This window comes from Lytechinus pictus, chromosome 1 (genome assembly GCF_037042905.1).
Source record: "Lytechinus pictus isolate F3 Inbred chromosome 1, Lp3.0, whole genome shotgun sequence".
Lineage (NCBI taxonomy): Eukaryota > Metazoa > Echinodermata > Echinoidea > Temnopleuroida > Toxopneustidae > Lytechinus > Lytechinus pictus.
The window spans coordinates 29,014,224-29,030,333 of NC_087245.1; the positions used below are offsets into that span (position 1 = coordinate 29,014,224).

General features: G+C 37.6%; 1 protein-coding gene across 2 annotated transcripts in view; it reads right to left on the reverse strand.

Annotated features, from left to right (window-relative positions):
* The window catches only part of LOC135154247 (tubulin epsilon chain-like), a 50,873-nt gene extending 36,920 nt beyond the window's left edge, over positions 1 to 13,953 (reverse strand). For both annotated transcript variants that reach the window (XR_010293654.1, XM_064099871.1), the window contains exons 1-8: positions 13,843 to 13,953; positions 10,510 to 10,631; positions 9,091 to 9,157; positions 8,056 to 8,176; positions 6,527 to 6,729; positions 2,690 to 2,830; positions 1,626 to 1,766; positions 932 to 1,106 (exon numbers count right to left, since the gene is read on the reverse strand). Coding sequence is in view for 1 of the 2 variants with exons in the window: in XM_064099871.1 (XP_063955941.1) it covers positions 932 to 1,106; positions 1,626 to 1,766; positions 2,690 to 2,830; positions 6,527 to 6,729; positions 8,056 to 8,176; positions 9,091 to 9,157; positions 10,510 to 10,631; positions 13,843 to 13,943 (1,071 nt within the window). In the remaining variant the exon portion in view is untranslated. The remainder of the gene's footprint in view (positions 1 to 931; positions 1,107 to 1,625; positions 1,767 to 2,689; positions 2,831 to 6,526; positions 6,730 to 8,055; positions 8,177 to 9,090; positions 9,158 to 10,509; positions 10,632 to 13,842) is intronic.
* Positions 13,954 to 16,110: the final 2,157 nt, after the last annotated feature.

The window sequence follows — 16,110 nt, forward strand, 5'->3', positions numbered from 1 at the left end:
CATGAGCTGATGTACCTTGTTCTTGCATTTCTTTTTACAAAGTGATTTTATCTTGCCTGCCATGACCAAATTTAGGGTCAGTATATCATATCGACCCTAATTTTGGTAATTCTATTGTGAGAATTTTGCTTGCCCGATTCGGGCAAGTAGTTTTGGTCTTTACTTCAAAACACTTGCCCGACTATAACTTTTACTTGCCCCGGGCAATTGGGCAAGTGCTTATGTAGCACCCTAGAATAAATTAGCGTTTTTTTTTTAATTGCATGCACCGGAGTAAAATCTCATGAATGAACAGAACGCTAGAACCTTAACCCTTGTGTTATTTTAGTAATTTTGCCTAGATTAACTGTTTACTAAGCCTAATTTGTTTACCCTGACAACCAATCACAGCTTGTCATTTAAGCGTCCATTGACTTTTTGAGTTCTATTATTGTTTCTTTCACACATTATATTCATTCATGCGATTTTACTCCGATGAGTGCATGTCGAATAGCTTCGGTATGTCTGTTTTTAATGATACTGTAAGAATGGAAAAATCTTATCTTAACAGACTACCCCATAGAAGGGATTATGCTTGGAATTCATCATAATCAGGAATGACTGCAACAGGTCTTCATAGTGATAGAAGCAACAATTACTCACAGAACTTAATAGATGTGGGACTAGAAGGAAATATGGTATTACATAATTATACAATGATGAACACCCAACCCCCTATATGTTGGATTTTCCTGAAATAATTGGTCTCTCTGTAGTAGTTTATATGAAAAGCTGTAATGATCGTAAATTATAATGAATAATAATTCAGGATGCGAAGTAATGATGAAGATAAATGTACAAAATGTTGATTGCTTTATAAAGAGCAATAATAGTTAAAACATTGTTAATATCAAACATAACCATCAACAAATTGACAGCAATTTATAAGCACCTTCCTTTTGTAGAGTCTGCTGAATCTATCTCGTAGATCAGAGAAGTTTGTCTTGAGACAAGTGTTATTGGCCATGGTGAGAAGGGAATAGGGGTGACCCACGGGAGGCACAGAACACAGACCAGTCTTCCAGCCATCCGTGTTCCAGTGAATGAAATTCAGCGATGGTCGTAACCTGAACAAGATATAAATTAGACAGGGGGAAAAACTACTATCAAACTTTTTGGACCTACTTGTGAGTTCACAAGCCAAATGTATTATAGTTAACATTGCAACCAGTAAGAATTTCAGGGGCTTTTTTTTTTTTTAGTTTTCCAGGCTTTTTTTTGGGGGGGGGGAGTGGGGGCGGGGAACTAGCCAAGCCCCCATGTATTTTATCACCTAAATTGCACACAGAATATTACTGAAACAATTTATTTACATGAAAAACTGCATTAATATGTTTTGTTTGTTTGGTATTTACATCAGGTATCTTTTTCTTTGTCAAATAAGCTTTACACAAGATGAATATTTTTTTTCCAAACATTTATTTTAATTACTGAATATTTTTACCGGTATTTCTAGTTATACTTGAGTGATAATGATACATTTCTTAATCATTTTTTTTTAAGTTCTTTATCTTTTGTAAATAAATAAAGTGTACTATTTTTCCTTGAACTGTTCAGTGTTGGCATAAATTGACTAAGGACTCTACCTGTCAATATTACGGCGTATGTCGGAAACCTGTACATTTCCGCGACACATGAGGGCACATGCTAAGTACATACTGTTCTTTGGATCAGCTTTCAGCAGTTGATTCTCACGGCTAAATGCATCAGTAAACATCTGGTCTAATCTGTAACATACAATCAAATTGGCAACAATAAACATCATACAACTATTTACAGTAGGATACCATGCATTTTGGATTTTCTTTGAAATGTAATAACTAAGTTGATATATACATGTATGTAAATGTAACAGATCGATACTAAAGATGTTTTCACAACTTACTTCTGAATTTTGCCACACTTAGTATCCTTATGAAAAAATTGCTCCAAACTAATTGCATGACACAATACTAATAGATCATAACATTAACTTGATACTTTCTATTAAATAGTCATTTTGAAACAGGTTCCTAGGGGGTGTTTCACGTTTCCATGACAATTGCTCCCACTGAAAATCCGCCCATTAAGCCAAACATTAAACTCAAAATTCAATTCTAGTTTTAACCTTAATCCTAATTTTTATCTCATTCAGAACAAAAATCCTTATTACAATCCTAATCTTCGCATAGAAGCAATATTCTCACACTAAAAGAAATTAACTTTAATAGCAGAAAATAGCTAAGGACCTTTGCTCCTACTGAAAATCCACACAGATATCCAAACATAAACCCAAATGTAATCCTAATTTTAAAACTAACCCTAATTCTTACCTCATTCTGAACCAAAAACTATATCACAATCCTCACCTTCACATTATTCTTTTCAGAGAAATTCGCTTAAGAGCAATTGTCTCTTCATCATTTCATAAAGCTATTCACAAGTTACAAACGACAATACATGAACACATGACTGGTGGTGCCTCTTGTGCTCTATGTACATGAATGAGAAAATGATTAGCACCCCAAAACAGTATTATCAGTCGTTCATAAAGCTTTTCGTAATGTAAATAAATGAGAAACTGATCACCACCATAAAGTTATCTTCATTCGTTCTTAAAGCTATTTGTAACTTGTGCTTTATGAAACATGTCCTTGAACCTACGACTCACCTTCTTGCAGGTATCCTAAGGCTATTTGATGTATAGAGAGGTGTCTGGCTCGTGACCAGGTAGTGCAGGCGTGGGAAGGGAACCAAGTTTGTACTGATCTCATTAAGATCCACATTCAGAGATCCTTCAAATCTGGAAGAACTGAAGTAACAAGAAACAGGAAAAGATAAAGCGTTGTATTAATTCTGCAATACTTGATAATTCCAGGTGACTCTGTCCAACCTAGGCGAAATTTGACTTCTAAGTTGTTATTGATACGTTTTATATATTCTGTTCTTAAATAATGTGAATCTAAGTCGAATCTCTTTGGACCACAGAAATCTGTCCAACTTGGGCGAAATTCGACTTCGAAGATGTTATTAATAGGTTTTTGCTTATTCAGGTCCTAAATAATGCTTCAAGTTAGGTGATTATAAATATTGCAGCCTTATAATACGAGGAGCCAAGGCTGGTTCCTGGCTAGTGGTATTAATTCTGTTATAAAAAGCAGTTTAAAACAACACAACAGTGGATTGCCCACATCAGCTTGACTGACAACTAGTCTCCTGTAAATTCAAAGTGTATAAATTGCTCCTTAACAGTGACTTTTGTTCTTGTCCTTAACATTCTAAAGACACAGGATGAGGGCAGCGGAAGACCAGGGAAGGAAGGGGGAAGCGGGTAGCTGGGCATCTTTTTCCTTGTATCCATTATGACCCTTTTCCCCAACGCTAAGGAAACATTGCTATATAAACCTGTCATGGCAGCCTGAGAAACCACAGTGAAAGAATCAGTAATAGAATACTTGACACAGCGCGTCTATACCTCGATCTTACTAGACATTGAGACGTATACGAAGGATATAGATGCACTTTCTGAACAACTAAAAGAAGTTAAGAAGAGGTGTGAGTATTTTACTAGAGAGATCGATAGCCAGGAGCAATATAGTAGAAGGAATAGTCTACGTTTCTACAGAACCAGGGAAAAGCCAAGTGAGAACACAGATGATTTGATAATGAAGACAGTCAAAGATGACCTACGAATCAAGTCGACCCAATGATTTGAGCATGAAGACAGTCAAAGATGAACTAGAAATCGAGTTGACCCAATGATTTCATCATGAAGACAGTCAAAGATTAACTAAGAATCGAGTTGAAACCAACAGATATTGATAGAATTTTTTTTAATCATATGGTAATCTATTATTTTCAATGACCATATAGTATATCATTAGTCGAGAATATTTAATTTATGTATATGTGAAGCGCATTGAGACTTTGTGTATTATGCCCTATAGAAATGTAATTTTATTATTATTATTATAGAAGCCACAGAATTAGTAGAAAAAAATACCAGCAACAAAAAGGAGAGGGTAGCTCCAAACCAAGAGGCATCGTAATGACATTTTTGGGGTACATTGTTAGACAACAAATATCAAATGCCACAACAAAGCTCAGGGAAGCCCCTTTACATCATGGAATCACTGACTGCTATCAAACAGAGTCTCATGTACCGTGCCCAGCAAAACAGAAATGTCCTGAGGACATACTCTCAAGATGGAAAAATAACTGCATTGACTAAACAGATGAAGAGAGTGCGCATCTTCAGGGAGAGTAATCTAGAGAAACTAGAGGAAGGAGGAGATGTACATGTACACTCCCCTCCAAAAGTTTGGGAACACCTGCCTTCAGTGTGTGTTTTTCGAACTTTGGTAGACTTTACTGAAGTTAAGCCTCATAGTACAGCTGTATTTTTGTTTTAAAGTGAAGGCTATACACAAGTGTACATTTTATCATTGATTCAAACAAATTCAAAGCTCTTAAGGGACGTGCAGCTGCCAAAGAGGGCAGGCTACCAGTCAAGATGGCATTCTCTAAAAAATGCCTACTTCTTTTAACATTGTTCTGTTTGGGGTTCTTTTCTGAAATTCTTCCCAATATTTTGTGAATGTTACAGCAGATGTCCTCAGAATTTGTTGCTCAGTATTGTTCATAAGACAGTTAATTTATGGAAATCTGCATCTTTATCCTGGAAAACATCTGAACTTGACAAATGCCTAATCCTTGTTTAAAGAAAATACATGGAAGTGGAGTAGACATCAGTGCAATTTGAAATTCATGAATTCAAAAGTTATTCAGAGTTTTTTTACACTTATTCCAGTGCACCTTCACTCATTTTGCCTAATCGGTTTTCTTAGTCAGAAGTCAGTCACAAAATTAAAATGGCTATGACAAGACAGCTTTCTTTGGAAACACGTCAGTCAATTGTAGTTTTGAGGAAAGAAGGCTACTCCATGCAAGAAATAGCCAGGAAACTCAAGATCAGTATCCATGCGGTTCACTACAGCCTGAAACGCAAAGAAGCCACTGGGTCTAATGAGAACAGGAGACGAAGTGGTAGGCCAAAAACAACATCTCCTGCTGAAGATAAATACATTCGGGTGAGCAGTCTGCGCAACCGTTGTCTGACTTGCCCACAAATTACAGCTGGCCTCAACAACACCCGTGAGATGCCTGTATGTTCTTCAACTGTTAGAAGACGTCTCTGTGGAGCAGGGCTGATGGGCTGTGTGGCTTCAAGGAAACCACTCCTCAAAGAAAAGAACCGGAAGAAAAGGCTTGCTTGGGCTAGGAAGCATAAAGACTGGTCTTTGGAGCAGTGGCAGAAGGTTCTTTGGTCTGACGAATCAAAGTTCGAGGTGTTTGGCAGCAAGCAACGTACCTATGTGAGACGGCGAAAGGGAAAGAAGATGCTACCCCAGTGCATCAAGCCAACTGTGAAACATGGTGGTGGTAATGTCATGGTTTGGGGTTGCTTTGGTGCAGGAAAGGTAGGCAGCTTGCACAGAGTAGAGGGTATCCTCAACCAGCACGGCTATCATTCAATCCTACAGCGGAAGGCCATCCCTTCAGGGAAACGCCTGATTGGAGAAGGATTCGTTTTCCAGCAGGACAATGACCCAAAACACATGTCAAGACTATGCAAAGACTACTTGAAGAAAAAGGAAGAGAAGCAAGTCCTGGAAATCATGGATTGGCCACCCTAGTCCCCAGATCTCAATCCCATCGAGTTTTCCATCGAATTTTCCATATCAGTGAAACACTGAGTATTGTTTGATTTTATTTTTGTGTCTGACTTCTGACTAGGAAAAGGAAAAATGAATGAAGTTGCACATGTTTTAGTGTAAAAGCTCTGAATAAAAGCAATAACTGCATGTAATAAAAGAAGTTAGCATTTTGAAAGAATGCCATTTTGACTGGTAGCCAGACATTTAAGTGAGTATAAATTTGTTTGAATCAATAAAAAAATTTACACTGCTGTATAATCTTCACTTTAAAACAAAAATTCAACTATGCTATGAGCCTCAATATCAATAAAGTCTACCAAGTATATAGAAGCACACACTGAATGCAGGTGTTCCCAAACTTTTGGAGGGGAGTGTACATGTATTGAAGTAAAGGATAATGAAGTAAAGTAATTGAAGTGAAGGATAACGTAATTGAGACTTTCTTTTATGCTATCCGTGCGTAAAATGCTCTAAACAGGTTAAGAAAAATCAAAACGCCAACTTATGTGTTGAATGTGGTTTATGGGGTCACCTGAAATGTTTGCCCTTTTTTCAAGAATATCCACTATTTAAATTCCCTTCATCATATGTTTTCTACCTAACACCAAAGAGAATGTAATGTGATGTTTAGACCACCAAAGAACACCGAACTGGCATTAAAAAAAATAAAAATTTGGGTCTCTAGCCTAGAGTTAATATTAGGTTCATTTTTATTGTAAAGCAGTAAATGTTACGTAATTTGATAATACTTTTGTTTGTATCTATGCACACTCTTTTGGACTGTGACCTACCTGGTGAGATTCAGAAGTAAGTTAGCAACAATATTGTTCATGTGATCGAACGGCTTCTCCTGGCCAGCCTTGGTGGCACCTCCTGCCCCCGACACCACGCTGCCTTGACCTTTGACCTGACCTGACCCAGCTGGGTAGGTGCGCTTACCCCCTTGTTCCTGGGGTTGGGCCTGGTACACCTTCTGGCAGATGTCATAGAGAGCCTGAAAGAGAAGAAGCGATGATGGATTATTTTACAGGAACATGCATCTGCCGAATCATAGGGAAATTTAATTATGCAGAATTTGAAAAGGCTTATTTATTTACACATAAATTCTGTCCATCATGCCAGACCGTCGGACTAAAAGCAATAAAACACCGGAAAGTATGAATATGACCATACTACAGATCATCATTTTGCTTAAGTTTTCAACAATCCCAAGTTCTAGACTCCTAAAAGGTCTTACTGTTAAACCCAAACAAACATCCTGCATCATGCTAAAATATACATGTACAGTGGTGCTAAAATGTTAGTGAACCCTACCACAAAATGCACTCCTTCAAGTTGTGTGTTGCATGTAGACAAAAACAATAAAATGTTCGGCAAGCACAGTGAAACAATCTTTATTGAATGTAATATTTTATCATCTGACATGACAATTAAATAACTAAATCATGGCAGAACTTGAACACTTTTAAATATGAGCATTTTCTGGTGGGGTTCACTTACTTTTTAGCACCACTGTATGTATGTTCTTCAAAGTGAACATTTATTTTACTTCTGGTTGACGTGGCTTGTTGGTGAGTCTATCATCTTGTTACTCTCAGACCGGTCCAGACTAACCCACACGGATTATTTAACACCCCTAAATGCATCATCTGCTGGGAGTCTACTTGTGACTTTTTTTATAAGTTTGGCAATTTCAGTGATTTTATCAGTGCAAAATCTGAAACCTAAGACAATAAATCGTGTCTCTCAGCCATGATTATTCTTGTACTGAACCAAATTCCAGCCTGGTTCCCCCATGACTTCTCACATTCTTGCCCTTTCAAGACATTGGAACTTATGTGTTTGTTTGAAATAAAAAAATGAAAGAATCCCCTTATTCTGGGTATTTAGCATATAAGACATGAGGTGAATCTGCCTAGTTGTGTCTTTCACACCAAAGAAATCAGGGGCCTGTTTCATAAATACTTACAACTATTGTAACATTGATGGTAACAGGGCTCAGCAGCCAATCACAATCAAGGATTCTATGGAAGTTACAATAATGGCAATGTTACAATAATTGTAAGTCTATATGAAACGAGTCCCTGTTCAACATAGGCAAAATTTCACTTAGAAGATGTAAATAACAATAGCATATATCCTGGTCTGAAAAAAAAATGCCTTAACTGTAATAGGCAATATTATTCCACTTATCGAAGGTTGACTTCAGCAGAGGTCATTGCATGCAGTGTTTGTATCCCCCTCCACTGGTTTTTAATCAGTGTATAACTGGGTGGGGCCTATGATATGTACGTAAGGGTAAACTTCAGTAGAAACATACCTGATTCTCTATAGGCATAACACAGTCAGCGCAATCCGTGAGCTGTCTCATAGCCAGTACACTGTTATACGGGGAAGTGACAACATCATCATCGCTGCTTGGATACACAGCAGTAACAAACCTGTTTAAAATGTATAATATACAGGATATTTGAACTCATACCCAGCTAGGTAAATTGCAGCACTTACAGGATTTATGTATACTACATGGTGCCCTGATTGGTCGTTTGGGGCAATGTTAAAAGCAATTATCAGAGATGCCAACCTTTTTTAACAAATGAAACATTCTGAGAAGGAAAAAAAGTATTTTGACAAACAAAATGAACTTAATTATCTTCTCTTCTTTATATTATTTTTATAATTTTTAAAAATTTCTCTCATTGTAACAAATGCCATCCTGTGGCTGTCAGATGACACATCACATGGGACCTGAGCAATCTACAGTACGTGTCGGGTCACTATAAAGGATTGTGCAGGCCCCAAAACTTTTCATTTATGGAAATCAGAACGTACATAATATAATAATTGCATATACTCCATGATAAAAATTTCCAAAAAAACATAAGAAAACATGTATACAAAAAACATATTACAATATGCCAAATATGCCCAAAATGGAACAGCTTAATAAAAGGGGGGAAAAATGCGCAAAGCAGGAATGGTGGGCATCTCTGAAATATTCAGTTAAGGAAGAATTTTCAGAAAAATCAGAGGGAACTTTATCAATCAAAAACCTTTCACTGGGAGAGATCAAGATACAAACTATATGTAGACATTACATTTTCAAGAAGTATCACAACCTGGCAATAACATATTATCTGGGTAAATATGGAACAAAGTATTATCTACAGAAAATGCATGGATGCAAATTATGTTGGAGTTCCATCATGAATTAGCTCAAATGCTCTATCTTCATGGAAAGAATTTTCAAAGCTATGATCACGTCTTTCTTTAGGGAAAACTTATTGATGCTAAAAAAAAAATATGCATGTCACAATTAAAACAAAAAGAGAAAAATTATATGAAGGATATTCACCTGTAAACATCTGGATATAGATCTTGGAGTTGGCTGAGGACTGCTGTGCCAACCCCAGACCCAGTACCTATATACAAGAGATAAACAGATAGATCAAGTTCTGATGATGTTTGGTTTGCATGGTGGCATGGACAATCATGGAAGTGGTTTATTGAACATCATATGGAAAGTCCTAAAAAGGACTATTAAGGCAAGTGGTTGGAGGTAGAATGGATAGGCGAGAAAGTGGAGGTTAGAAAGGAGATTATCTTTTTGGAGCCGACTGTAAACCAGAAAGAGTTGAGAAGCTTGAGTGGTTGGATAGATGGGAGGCTGGAGTAGTTGGATGGATGAGAGAAGACTGGTTTGAGTTGGAGAGATGAGAAAAGCTTGTGTAGGTGCGAGAAGGCTGGCTTGAGTTGGAGAGATAAAAGGAGGCTGGCTCGAGTCAGCGGGTAGAGTTAAAGAGCAGGATAGGTTAGGGTAACTGTCTATCTTCAAAATTCTATAATCATTAGGTTTTTGTGTACAGTGATCACGTAGGTGTCATAGTCCAAGGGTTGCATATATAAAACAACACGACATGCAGAGGGCAAGTCCTTGGCCCTTTGTATTAATTGTTTTACAGTATGAGATGATACAGTGTAGAAGGTAAATGCCTCTCTCCAATGATTTAACAAGTAAATTAGAAAAGAGGAATAGATTTTTATTTTAAATAAACAGATGGAAGAGTACCAAAAAAAAAAGAGGTTGTACTCATGTAACCCTATCCTACCCCTCTAAGTCAACAACAAAAAAGAAAGAAATGTCATATTTAGTGCTCCTACCCCCCCCCCCCTCCCATCCAAATACTAAATACAATATTAGACATAATATATAGAAACATCTATCTTAAAATATTCTATTCTGAAGAACAATATCAGTATTATGGTTCTGACTCTTGCCTTGTAATCAGATGGGCGTGTGTTCGAATCCCACCATGGCCTCGCGCCCTTTGGCAAGGCGTCAATCCACACATTGCCACTCTCACCCAGGTGCTAATTGGGCACCGGTAGGAAACAACCGTCATTGTGGTTGGTTTAGCAAGTGTGCGCCTAACAGGCTGCTTGAAATGCTATGAATCCAGTGACCGGGTAATGATAATTGTGAAGCGCTTTGAACAGTCGTAGATTGATAACGCGCTATATAAATGCCAAGTATTATTATTATTACCCCGTCTGTAGCCCTAACTGCCATTTCCAGCGATGTGAATTTAAGGAATAAATCCTGCTGGGCACCGATTCACTTCACCTGGATTGAGCGTAGCAATATTTCTAGCTGGAAAATAAAACATGCCATGGTGGTGATTCAGACCCACAACTCTCTGATTGAAAGACGAGTCAGGGACACCACCCGTCACTGATTACAGTAAGAATGAGTGTCTCTGAACAATCACCTTACCTCCTCCCATAGAATGCATGATGAAGAAACACTGAAGGCAGTCACAGCATTCTGCTGCCGTTCGGATACACTCCTCTAGCTGCTCCTGGTACTGACTACCATACAACTTATGACCCACAGCCCTGCAGAAATCAGAAAGAAAACGCTTTTAAAAGAACATTCTGATTGGTTTATTGAGCAGTCTACTGAACAAGACACACATGCAACAATGAACTTGATTGGTCGATGCAAATGTAGTAATAGACCTTATGCATATGATGTCATAGTCTCATAGCACCCTCGCACAGAGGATATAGGAATACATATAAACAGAGTTATTAGAGATGCTCCAGCTGCAGATTACCAATGAATGCAAGTCAATGGCTAAGATGGCGGAGCAATGACATCAGTGCATAAGATCTATTGTTCACTAATTTTGTGTTATGGAGCCCATCAGTCTGTAACACAAAGCTTAGCAATCATTTATAAATGACTGATTGCATCGACTACGATGTTCAATTAATCTAATAATCAAGCATACAATTAATCGCTTACTTTTGTGTCACAGGTCACTGCTGTTGGAGGGATGGAAAGGGACACGAGAGGAGAGAGAAGACAGAAAATATATGCAGGGGAAAAAAGAGAAATAGATGGATCAAAATGAAATGGAAAGGGAGGAGAGGAAGAAGCTAGTTAAAATGCACATGCAACAATGATCTTGGAGTTCTGGATGGATGGATGGAGAGGGAATGCAAGAAAGAGAGAAGAGAGATGATATATATACTTTAGGTGACAGAAAATAGCAGGATGCAATACTGTAGAGAAGGAACAGTGAAATGAAATGCACATGCAACAATGTTCTTGGAGATATTGGATGGATGGAGAGGAAATGCAAAGAGGAGAAAGAAAAGGAAATGATATCCGAAGAGAAAAGAAGATAGTGGGATGACATGGCAGGCCTTCAACTGGTCTTGGTTGAAAAAGTACATGTAGAAGAAAATTAGGGGCAAACATTTTTAAAAAGTAGAAAAAAGTAGGAGGCATGCCATCAAAGTAGGAGAATATGATGAAGGAACAGGGAAATGAAAGTTTTTTTTTAAGATGGACATGCTTAGAGATATAACAGCCAGAGAAAAATGTGCGGAGACTCCGTGGGATTTTGCCCCACAATTGTTCGAAAGAGCCATGGAAAATAAGCAAGTGGACTGCCTCTAGCAGTTTTGCCTGCATTACGCGATTCAATATAGCAGGAGTGCAGACTTTGAAAACAAATAAGGTGAATAACTATTCATAAAATACACCATTCATATGGCAATAAAATACCATTGACCTTGATCATGTGACCCAAGACTTGTGCAAGATGATCAGTGATTCTAGATAACTCTTATGTCCACATTTCATGAACTAGATCCATACACTTACAAAGTTATGACATTTAAAAGCTTAACCTTGGTTTAGATTCCAATGTTGCTTAACCCAACATGGTCTAAGTTCATTGACCCTATTAAAATGACCACTGACCATGGTCATGTGACCTGCAACTTGGGCAGGACGTTCAGTAATACTCGACTACCCTTAGTTACAGTCAGTCTGCAAGCCCCTGTGTTAATGAGCAAATGAGCAAGATTTATCCAAGTCCTCTCGTGGCTGAATTCATATTCCTGTAAAATCTCATGAATTGTGAGACTTTTTTCTCAAAGAATTTAACCATTTTCTCTTCGAGTAAAATTGATTATTCTTGTCCCATGGTAAACATTACTTATTAAAGTAAACGTCTTTTGTATTGCTTATTTCTTTTGAATAAAATATTATGATAAATAGTGAATTTCAGGCCTGAAAAGATACCTCAAACAGAGTTTTCTTCTTCTCTTTTCTCTTGCAAATTGTGCAAAATTTTGTGTATCAGGCACAAACATTATTTATATCATCAGAAAGCTCAAACTCTTTACTTTCATACAATGTTTTGATATGTGACACCTTATAGATGGGTCAGCAGCCAGCTTTTTCCATCAAGATGCAAGACGAGATTTCTGAAATTTCTGAGTAGCATAAAATCTAGAGTTCCGATTGGCTGAATAAGGTTTTCAAAACAGGCGCGGGTAATTTGAAGAGCTTACCACATGGCGAGTGTGACCTTACTGAGGCCCAGTGTGGGGAACATTGGAATTTGCGTGGGTGTGTGGTCTCAATGACCAATCAGAGCGCAGTATTTTTGTTTTTGAGCTGCTAAATGTACTTGGCCTGTGCAAAGCTGGCTGCTGACCCATCTAAAATATCTCTTGTTATAAAAATTATATCATATTAAAGCTTAGATCTTCACCTTTATCATAATCTAAAAATCATGTGGGCCCAAACAGAAATCAAGTGTAAAAACAACAACTTTTGTTGCATGAAAATAATTATTTTGTTTCATGTTTTAGATCATAAGTTTCCCTTATATTACAACATTTTAAAAAAAATCCAAACACATGACCTGAAAGAATGACTCTTCTCCTTTATAAAGATACCAAAAACATGAAATTTGGTCAATATTTAGAGCAGCAATGGCAGAATAAAAAGAGGTGTTTTGGTCCGCACCAAGCTCATTAACAATGCAAAAACACTCCAGTCATGAATATCACTTGTATAAAAGAGGCTACTTTTTCAGAGCTTGCCGACTGACTGCTTATATCCAAGTTTCACGAAACAGGTCCATATACATGTACTCTCTTAAGTTAAAATGACATTCTCTTAAGTTAAAATGACATTTCAAAAACTAAACTTTGGTAAAAATTTCAATGTTGACTACTCCGTCGGAAAAGCGGTGCCTATATTCTCGCTCTGCGATGCAGGCAAGATGAAAAGAACCTTAGCCCAAATTCCCCATTCACAGCAATACTAAAACTTATCCTGTGTTGCATATTTAGAAATTGGTTTCGAAAAATTTCAAAAAATTTCCCTGGTTGGAGGGATGGAAAGAAAATGAGAGGAAGAGGAGAAGACACGATTTGGATACATTTTTTGCAGTTGAGAATATGGAAGATAGGACAGTAGGCCTATAGTACAAATACGGAGAGGATACCCTTAGGAGAATGTGTGCAGCGGAAAAAAGGAGCAGAGAAGAAACACAGACCGAGATAGTCATCTTAAATTGAGATCATGAATGATTTTCTTAACTTCATTGAAAACGATCAATAACATTTTAACAGGAAGATTTTATAACAAACTGATGGGAAATAGATTTTGAAATTTTGTTTAATTTACTATATAAGACAGCATATATGAAATTACCTCTAAATCCATGTTAACAACTTCATTAAAAAATCATTTTGTGAAAGCATGCAAGGAGATGAGCGTTATCCTTTTAGCACCTACCAATTATTGCCACAGCCGGAAACATCCGTGAGCAGCTGTCTGTGATCAAAGACGTCCCTGAGGGAGCCCTTCAAAAGCTCATTGACCACACCCTCCTCCATGTCGATCAACACTGCCTAAAATAGTGAACGTTAGGAGATAATTATTTTTATCAAGACTTATTTGAAAAAAAAACTGCATGATCAGCAAACTTGCATAGATTCAGAAGATTAGGACCAAGTAATATTTTTTGACAAGTCTGCCAGTGATATTTTGTTAAAGAGGGTGGATAGTTTTGGTAATTCCTCGAAATTGGCCTGTCACCATTCTAATTAATTTGTATATTATATGAATGTGTATGTCCTAAAACAGTCGTGATGTGGATGATATGAAATGAAAAGGTGTTTTTCATGATAAATTATGCTCTTATATGTGTGAATTTTACCTTCTCGGATATCCCGACAAAGTAATTTCAAAACTGTAACATACCCCCTCAATCACCCAAATCCAGTTATCCACCCCTCTGCAGACACACCACCACCGCTGCCGTGAGTGTGCTACGCAAGAACGATAATGTAGTCCGCTACATTGCCTTGTCACTCGGTGAACGGCAGAGCAGACTTTATCTAAAAAGCCTTGATCGCGTATCGACATTAGGATCACCGATTAGTACGTTCCTCACATGCACAACACACAACACCATTCTGTTTTCCTACCTTCCTTACTTGGCTGGCGGGGGCTGGGGCTTGCGAGTACATCCCCTATTGTCCAAGTCTAACTTCCAATATAACACGGGAACAATTTAGAAAAGTGATTTCAGAGTGAACACTACGTCATTTTACAGCACAGCAGTTGGGAAAAAAAACATTCTTTTTCGGTCATATTCTCCGACTTCCCGCGTTTTAGTCTCGGCTCATATGTTGTTTCAGATTGATGAAAAAAGTTTTATTATGATTCTGATGAATCAAGAGAAAAAAGGGCAGTGAAACCAACAGAAAGAAACCCTTACATACAAAGGAAATTCCAAGATTATACATCCTGTTTATGTTTTGGAAATGCACTGTACTCTCACTAAAATGTTATGTAAACCGTCTTTGGGTAAATTGTGTCTGAATTCATAGACTAGTACAGTACATTATCCACGTTGGTTGCAATGTCCTTTCTATGTATGCAAGTAGGCCTGGCGGAATTGTATTTACTTGTGTGTGTGTGAGGCCGGAGTGTGTGTAAGCATAGAGCTATATGGTGTAAGGTCAACAGCACTGTATGACACCATGAACTGTATAGGCCTACTATATCGATATACTCGTGTGTGTAGGCATACTAGTAAAATGTCATGAAGAGTTCAGTCCACTGGTCATGTACATGGCGATGAATTACAACCCATTGCTCCTGACCAGTGGTTCATAATACATTGGTCACATTTGTCCTACGGCGGCCGTACGGCGAGTCGAACGAAAACAGTCGTTTTATTCATTTTTATTCAAACCATCTATATACATGTATATGTAGCTGGTACAAAAAAAATGTTAAAACTCGCCGTACGGCCGCCGTAGAACAAATGTGACCAAGGTATAAATGAGTACGTGTCCTGAGATAATTCAATCGAGCTCTAACTAAACCATGCATGGACCTAGTATAACAACTAGCATGTCAGTGTCAAGTTGCGGAAAACTGGCAATCCTATGGAATTAGTAATGAACTTCATTTTTTTGTAATTAATTATTGGATAAAGTTCTGTACATAATTCAGTTCGATCGTATACTTTTCGATAATTGGATGAAGACCATTTCGGGGTGATAACCACTATATCACTAATAAATAGACCTACCAAAAATAATAATGTGCAATATATAGAAGTCGTGTCGGATGTAACGTCGATACTAAGGCCGCGATCATCATTTTCCCCCATATTTCAAATACCTTTCCCCTTTCTCTTTCGAAAACTGGCAATGGGGAAACACTGACACCATAATTTGTTTTGTGGGACGCCAAAGTGTTACTGTCATGCAGAGCTGTCTCACTAAGTCTCAGGTCTCTATTATTTAGTGATCGATGTGCAGGATTTTTCCTTCTCTATTTTAGACTGAAATAAATTTATGATTTTTATAAAGTTTTTTTTTTTTTTTTTTTTTTTTGGGGGGGGGCAGGGGGTCATTTTCACGTGAAAAATATGGCGAAAGCTGAGTCATTTGATCTGCTACTATATAACTTCTAGTTTTGTATCTAAATGAAACATGAATTAGGAAGCACAGCGATGGAACGATCAGTCCATATCCCAACAAAAAG